Source organism: Cylas formicarius, unplaced genomic scaffold (assembly GCF_029955315.1).
Source record: "Cylas formicarius isolate icCylForm1 unplaced genomic scaffold, icCylForm1.1 PGA_scaffold_9__14_contigs__length_23061073, whole genome shotgun sequence".
NCBI lineage: Eukaryota > Metazoa > Arthropoda > Insecta > Coleoptera > Brentidae > Cylas > Cylas formicarius.
Window position 1 is genome coordinate 5,639,078 of NW_026844365.1, and position 8,668 is coordinate 5,647,745.

The window sequence follows — 8,668 nt, forward strand, 5'->3', positions numbered from 1 at the left end:
TGCCCACAACTCCTAAATTATGTAAAACAATTCCAAAAGAACAAATAGGATAATAAAATATAAAAAAAAAACTGTTAAACGAGATTTCTAAATCTAACGAATAGTACGAAAATCTTTTTGATTCAGGTTTGAATTTTGACTTTTTTGGTTTTTGCTACAGACCAAGATGGAAACAAAAGGACAAAAACAGGAGCCGTGAAAAGATGAGTCATCCCTTTAGATATTTGTGAATCAATTTTGGCCGAAATATTTTTTTTTTTTGGTCAGTTTGAATCAGAATAAAACAATTTATTTAGTTCTCGACGATTTGGAGCCCTTGGTGTCGCGTGAATGTTTGTCGATATGCTTGACGAGCAGATATTTCGATTTCGCTGCGAAATTGCAAATATAACATATGTACTGTTTCTTGAAAGCGTCGTGCTTGAAAATGTGCACTTTCAAATTGTCCTTGCGGGTCGCCTTAAACGGGCAGTGATAACAATAAAAATATTCCAGCTCGTCGGCTTTCTTGTGTTTCAGCTGGTGCATCTGCGAATAAGAGAATTTTTAATTTTGTTTACGTTTAGAGGTCCGTTCGCTTACCTTCAAAGTATGCATTCGGTGCGTCTGATAATCGCAATGTTTGCACTTATAGAAAAGCCCGTCTTTCGTGCCGTGCTTACTGATCAAGTGGAGCTTTAATAAGGCTTTGTTTCTTGTCTGGTAAGGGCAATATTCACACTGAACTCTGGAACTATCGAAATATGTTAGTGGATTTTCAGCGTTCTAGAAAAATTGTTGCACTGCAGTTCCAGAAACTGTAAAACCCGTAACTCTTATAACAATGTATATAGCAAGTTACAAAAGGGGCGTTTCAAGTCGTTTTTTTAATCATAGTCCACTATTCTTGTTTAACGCGTATGTCAATGAACCATTGTTCGCAATTGACGGTGATACTTTTTAGTTTGCTGGTTATAAAGCTAGAATGTACTTTCAAAAACGATGAAACGATCTTACCCAAATTAAAGAGTTGGTCAGATAAACACAGATACAGCAAATTTTACAATTATTGCTCTGACAAAAGCCTGCCGTCAAAGAAACTGAAAATTATATATGTAGCAATTTTATTAGCAAAAAAAAAACTTGTATCGGGTATTTGAGCATATTGAATGATGGAACGATTTTATTCCCAGATAATTTTAAAGAGATTGAAAACAAATATTTGCAATTGCAACGCAAAAGTCCTAGTCTATTTGGAATAAACCAGAAAATAATAATAAACGCTCTATAGTATAACTTTTGAATTAAGAAAACAACCTTTAATTGTTTCAACAATGTTACTGGGCAAATTCGGCCAAAAAAAAATGTTGATAATTGTTAACTTTTGATAATGTGTGCTATAATTATAAATAGCAATGTAATATAATTAAAAATCAAGTCAAACGTAAATGTTAGCTTAGTATATTGCGAGAACTAAACATCAAAATCTTCAACAAGTCAGGTAAATTTTGTTGCAAATCAGTGTTTATATAATAACCAAAATAATTAGTATATACTGTTTATTTGTGTATACAATTAAGGATTATTAATAATGTAATATAATTGCTAATTGTTAATATTTATATTTATAATCAAACGAACAACAATAATAATAATAACGCTTGTTATTATTATATAATATAATAAATACCAAGCAGAATTATACCCCCTTGTTTCACGTCGGTCGAAGAACAAGTAAAGGTGTCTGGTATGTTTTTAACGCACTTAAAATGTGGATATAAATTAAGCAGGTCGGACGTTCATAGGCAGCACGCACAATATAAAAATAGACAGGGTGTTGCATTTAAAATAACAAAGTTGAGGTTATTTCCGGTGAAACCGGACCAGCCGGACAATTGTTTTTATACTACCAGTATTCACAATTTACCAAATTGTAAATTTTTATCTCAAGCCATTTTGACATGCCGCCGTGGACACTACTTTCGTTGTCATAAGTAAGACTAAATCTATAATGGGGCAGGAGTCCCTTGAAGATGATTCAAGAACTGGTCAACCAGTGGAGGTCATAACGGAAGATACTGTTGCGATTGTGGAAGAGGTGGTATTGCGTGATCGACGTTTAAAGGTCGAGGAAATCTCAGAAATTACTAAGCTTTCTGATACAAGTGTTCGTCGAATCCTGCATGATCGTCTAGGTATGCATAAGGTTAGTGCAAGATGAGTTCCTAAAAACCTTTCGGCTATTCAAAAACAACGGCGTGTCGAGTGTGAGCGGTCTTTTTTAGAACTCTGTGGGTCGGAACCGAAGCCTTGATAGAAACTATTGTGACAGGAGATAAAACTATGGTTCTCTATTATGGCCCTCTATCGAAGAAAGAATCAATGCAGTGGCGTCGTAAGGGTGAAGCACCTCCAAGAAAATTCTACCAGTCAACAAAAAAGGTGATGTCCACGATCTTTTGGGATTGTGAAGGAATTCTTTTGATAGATTTTAAAGAAACTAATACCACTGCCAATGGTAAATATTACCCAACATTATTACATAAATTGCGAGACTGCATACGTGTGAAACGTCGAGGAAAACTGACCCGAGGCGTGCGTCTTTTGCTGTCCACACTGCTGGTGTTGCACAAGCTGCCATTTTAGAGTGTGGGTTCCAACAGATAGATCATCCTTCCTATAGTCCAGATATGGCGCCCAGCGACTATTATTTGTTTGGATATTTGAAAAAGGACTTACGTGGACGGCGGTTTAACGATGAAGTTGAGCTAAAAGAGGCTGTTTTAGCTCATTCTGCAGACAAACCAAAAGAATATTTTTTTTAAAGGGATTGAGTTGGTTATAAAGAGATGTAATAAGTGTATTGAAGTTAAGGCGAATTATATTGAAAAATAATAAAAAATTGTTACTCTACTTTTTCATATTTAGGCCGGGAAATTTTGGCACTGCCCTCGTATAACCAGTGAAGGAAACTAACACACTATTAACCAGCAGAAAATAATTTATGTAGTGCCCAAACTTTATAATCTGCTTCCTATCTCTTCTAGATAAGCCAAAAAGTATATTTTGGGCAACTCTTCCGTGTTTGCCTCTTATGATTAAAGTTTTTTAGTTTTAATTTTAAATAATATTAACTGTTACCAATTGAGATACAGGTTTTTTAGATCTAGCAGATGTCTATGTCAAATAGATGTTGTAAAATTGTAACTTATTGCATTAAAATTGAAATATTGTAACATTGGGGTATATTGTGATATTGCAACAACATATTGTGATAATAATACATTTTAATATTGAGTTGAATTTTAATCCATCCAATCCAATAAAGTTTGAGAAATTAGAATTTCTCTTTAATTGAATTGATTTAAAAATAACGGTGACAAATTTTCAGTCATTGAGTACTTGAGATTGGTCAATTTAGTAACAGTCACGCTAAATATTTTACTAAATGCCTTACTTTCCATCGCAGTGCTTCCTCTTGATGTGACCTTTTAACAAACTTTGCATCTTGCTGGTATAGCTGCAAAAGTTGCACTTCAGATCTTCCATCTCGTCTATGTTCCCGTGGCGGATCATGTGATTTTCTAGGCAAATCCGTGAGTACACGGTGAAATCGCATTTGTTGCATTTCAAGAGCTTTTTCCTGTGGATAGTCCGTTTATGACCTAACATGCTGGTTCGTGAAGAAAATCTATAAAACAAACAGTTTTGCAAACATTCGGTCATCTTCCTACCGAAAATTTGAATTTTCACTTTTTTACGACCACGTCTTCACTGTAGCAACAACTAAGTTTTAGTTATGGGATAGACTAGACTTGAAAGATTAAAATAAATACAAAAGAAAGTGAAAAAACTCTACTGTGGTTTGTTTAGTTGCAATATTTAAAAGTAGTGTTTAATAACTACGGTTGGTAAAGATATAAGACGGGAATAGCCAGGAAATAATTTAATATTACAAATGCCTAAAGTTAACACTGGAACAAATTTCGTCCATTTTCGCTAAATAGTTTTTGCTCTATCGGGATTGTGTCCGAATATTTTCGAAAATAAATATCAATAATTGAAGAGTAGAAGTAACGAAGGGGTAAGTGCCAAAAATATTAAACGAAGATATTTAAAACAAAATTCTTGCCAAAATAAAAAACATTTTATTTTCAAAAAATAAACTGATATATTATTTGGCTTACAGGTAAATAAGCTGCGACACAATAAACGTGGAAAAAATATTTTGAAACAAAATTTTCGAAGAAACAAGGGAAACGTTCTAAGTGCCAACATATTATTTGGTCAAATTATAATAAAATTATTGGTGCTTTGCATCTTTTAGAAAAGGAATCATTTGCGACGATGCGATATTTCTTTCATGAGCATACACACTGCTTCTGCCTTTCTATGGCATGGAAACATTTGTAAAGTCTTCTTTTAAAACTTCCTTATAAAACTTGTAGGTGACCAAACTGAGTGGATATTTCTGCAAAAACGCTTTATGAAGGCGGTTCACACTTAAATCTGCACTTAAATGCACTTAAATTGCACTTTTGCGCGCGAATAATGAGATTCTTCTCGGGGTATACATATGCTCTCTAACAAGTTGCCTATCACCGTGCGTAAGTTTTCCATGAGCTGTACGAGTTCTCATGTCTTTATAAACGACTTTGCCGCTCTTTTTCTTTCGTATAATAGGTTCCAAATGCTTTTTTGTCAAATCGAAAGTAATCATAAAAGGGTCTTCGTATGACCTATGCCTTCTTCTCTTTACGTCAGTTAAATATACCAGGTCCATGATGTACGTGCTACGGACTTCGGGTCTGCACTCATAGTATTTTTCAAAAAGTATCCTGAGTAGTTTAACGACCTCCAGTTAAATATACATTTACATGTTATCTGCAGGAAAGAACTTACAGAAAAATTAATATACACAGTATAACGATCTGTCTGTGTGATCGCCGTAGGGTTGTTCACAATATTAAAAAAAAGATTGGGTGAGTATCTAATCTACTATACTAACAACTACGCTAAGCCTGTGAAATCAAACCTACAGTGCATAAGATAAAAATTGGGACAGTCCTAGAGTCACATAGATGCTTCCATTTCAGAAATTAAAACAATGACTTACTTGTAGGTTAGGTCTTTTTTTTCAGCCACAGGGTTCCCATTTCTGTTTTCATAGGATTGTCCTGCAATTGTTGCATTGTTTTTGCTCATCACTTAATTTTTCTATTCCTTGTTTTCGACGTTCAAAATTCATTTTTACAACATTTGACACCGTCGTTACAGAAAACGATTAAAAAACAATATAAACGCAAAACACGTATTACGGCACTCGACCCCTTTGTTGTGAAAATAACAGATCACTTACAGAAAGCGCCACCTATCTGCGTAATTTGTTCCGGAAATTAAAATTTTGACACTCTGTCCGGGTCATAGTGCATGACCTTCTATATAAAAATCTAATTTTCAAAAAAATGGCACTTAGAACTTTTGTTACTTCTACTCCTCAATTTCAAAATGACTGAACTGATTTTGTCCAACTTGGAGTTGTCGATTTAGATTTCTGATATTGCCGCGTTTTGCGACATCACTAAAATAAAAATGTATTTTCTCAAAAAAAAAAAAAACAAGTTTTGAATTCCTGCGAATTTTTTAGTCATATTTCATATGTAATATAGTATTGCGTTCCTGAATTATATTGCTAAAAAGATTGAATTATTTAAGTTATATTTGGAATCATAATAGTATTAATATAAATACTCAACATTTTTCAGATGTTCAACTTATGTTTAGACTTCTTGGTATATCTCTATAAAAAAAAAAATTATGCCACCCAACTGTAACTTTTTTTACCGACTTATTTCCAAAAAGTTTCATTTTACATTCAAATATTACATGCTTATTGCAGAATTCAAAATATTTTTTTTTATTTGTTGCCAATATAAAACATTTTTTTTTAATTTAATTTCAATTTAAGAGAAGGAATCTGCCTAATAAAATAATAAATGTGAAAAAGACGAGATGCCACATTTTGAATGCTACTGGCGTTTCTCTGTTTGTTTTCTTCTCATTTGATAGTAACATTGTCAAATAAAAGTAAGTGAATGCGTCAGTACCGAAAAAAATGGAAATGAAAGGTTGGAATTTGTATAGCTTACACTTTGGAGCAATCATCGCACTTATGCAACTGCGAGAAATTGTGGAAGTCCCTGATGTGTGGAATGAGTTCCGATTTTTTTTTAACTTTCATATCACAATTGGCACAATAGAACCAGTCGATCTGCTCTGCCGGGGTATGCACATACCGCATGTGCGATCTTAGCAAGCTCGAGGTTGTAAACTCGCACCGGGTCTGTTTCAAGCGTTTACACCTTCGACATTTGTCGGGACATTTCTCGCAGATGTACTTTTTGTGATTGTCCAAAACGTGTTGGTTCATCAGCGGCCTCGATGAGGTCCTGAAGTCGCAACTTTTACACTTATCTGGATACTCGTGTTTCCGCACATGGATCTTCATGAGTTTGTTCGCGATCGTCTCGTACGGACAAAAAGGGCATTTTTGCTTCGGCCGATGCATGTTCCTGCAAGATTAAACGCCTTTTTTGTAAATATGGAAAATCGTAATATAAAGTAAGCTTCACAATGCTAAGAGAACCATAACACTCCGTAATGGACATGAATGGACAGTCAATTATCATATTTCACATTATGCAAACAACTTGAGAGCATTGTTCACTTTTAGAACACCTTATTGTGGGTCAATTTTAGACTGTGTGTAGCTGTTAACTATCAAATTGAAAAAGTATGGAATTCGTGAAAGGTTTACTCATGATATTTCCAATTTTGTTTACATAAAATGATAAAACAAAAAATTACAGATTCCCTTTTTTATTGTGATACGTAAATATATAAGGTATATAAGTAGCAAATACATTAATGAATTTAGCATTTTCTCACAGTATTGCCAACTCTTATGCATAGTGTACTTACCGGACATGCGCTCTAGTGTATGCTCTTTTTTTGTGTTTGTAGTGGCAATAAAAACAACTGTAGAAGCCCTCTTCATCCATAGCCATTTCATATTCTTTAACTCTGAAAGGGAAAACAACCCACATAAAAAATTATAAGTAATAAAGGAACTGGAATAATACATCACTAAATTTTTTTAATAAAAAATGCTTTTTGATTAAACAAACCCATCATTCATAATTTGTAAGTCATTATAATCATTTGAAGTAATCTTACTTTTCATTATTTGTATTTTAACACATTTAGAAAATATGTTTTTAGCTTAATGAATATCAGCAATAATGTTTAATAAACTGTTATTGAGCAAAGCACTTTCACTTGCAATAAAATTAGTTATATTTGGCTCTTCAAGGTTTGCTTTTTGGCTCATTCATTATGGACCAGTGTGTAGAATGATTTGGGGAAATAATTAATAATAAAACGCTTTACCCTGCCAACATATATCAGCCTTAGATTATACAATCATTTAATCATAAAATTAATAAAAATTTCTACTATTGCATAGTCTCACAACAAACACGTGTATCAAAACAAGAACTAGCAAGATTTAACCCTACTAACCTTTTGGAATCATCAAAAGTATTATTTATTAGTAACTTTTCAGACAGAGTCTCCTTTCCGTTTTTCTTAGTTACACCTACAGCAACACTTGAACTGACTTCAGTTACTTGCTCAGGACTTTCTTCCTTTGGAGTAATATGAATTGAAGATGTAATCAAGATTTCTGGTTCTAGGTATGTTTCCTTCAATTCATTACCGACTATATCATCTGCAGTAATTTCTTCTACCTTAACCTCCAACAGCTCCCTTGGTTCGTCTTTAATACCTCCCAAAATCTGAATACAGGACATCTTCTCAGAGTTTTGAGCAAATAGATATATCAACCCAGTGTAATAACCTTGCACTTGCGAAAGGCCCGTTTTTGTCATAATTCACAATTTATTAAAATTAAACCAAAACTTCCATGATTAGATAGATCCATTTTCCGTTTTTTTATTTCAAGAGATTATTCCTACGATTATTCAAAAGGATGCGCAGGTCTTTTGGTTAGTTTCATATTACATGTCGTCCAAAGGCCATAGTCAATATCCGCCTAAACTAAAACTATCCCGGCCCGGCAGCATAGAATGGAGAGAAAATACAATTTACATTTGAAGAGGACATTCGCCCATTCGCCAAAGAATTTTTTCTCGTTAGTCACAGACCAGTAAATACGCAAAAACTATGTAACTAGCACTTTTACTCTGATGCATAAAAAAGGTCGTTCACCGATAACAAAAAACAGTAACCCCCGCTACCGCCAAGGACCAACAGCCTTTAAGGACCCGGCCTTTAACCTATAAGAACGGCAAAAATAGCGGTGCCGACAACAATTACACATTTTAAAACCTTCAAAAAAACACTTGGCAAACAAAAACCACACCATTGAAACCGATATCAAAACTTTTTGGGACGAATACAAAGGCTTCTGTCGGAAGCGAATGGAAATTAAACCGCCATGTACAATTCTCACGACAAAAGCCGGCATAGAATGAACGGTTTTTTACCTGCATACGACTGTACGACTGGTCATCCTTTCCACAGGATACAGACAGTTACAAGCACCCTTTGCCAAATGCATGCCGCCAGTCTTTTAAAGTTAAAATAATTAATCATGATTGCAAGCAAA

At 34.1% G+C, this 8,668-nt stretch overlaps 1 protein-coding gene across 1 annotated transcript; it reads right to left on the reverse strand.

Moving 5' to 3' along the window:
• Positions 1-133: 133 nt before the first annotated feature.
• On the reverse strand, positions 134-8,099 carry LOC132707512 (zinc finger autosomal protein-like). Its single transcript, XM_060679403.1, has 6 exons — positions 7,561-8,099; positions 6,961-7,062; positions 6,129-6,551; positions 3,437-3,670; positions 583-733; positions 134-528 (listed from the first exon to the last, which is right to left on the reverse strand). The coding sequence occupies exons 1-6, from the start codon at positions 7,926-7,928 to the stop codon at positions 289-291; spliced, it is 1,518 nt and encodes a 505-aa protein (XP_060535386.1). The 5' UTR covers positions 7,929-8,099; the 3' UTR covers positions 134-288.
• Between the last annotated feature and the right edge of the window lie 569 nt (positions 8,100-8,668).

What these genes read in the sequence shown, in the direction of transcription:
- LOC132707512 (XM_060679403.1), bottom strand. Translation starts at nt 7,928, where the DNA reads ATGACAAAAACGGGCCTTTCGCAAGTGCAAGGTTATTACACTGGGTTG. An exon ending in AGGAAGCACTGCGATGGAAA is followed by an intron (nt 734 to 3,436) that starts GTAAGGCATTTA and finishes ATATTTCGATAG; the next exon opens with TTCCAGAGTTCAGTGTGAAT. An exon ending in ACCGAATGCATACTTTGAAG is followed by an intron (nt 529 to 582) that starts GTAAGCGAACGG and finishes TCTTATTCGCAG; the next exon opens with ATGCACCAGCTGAAACACAA.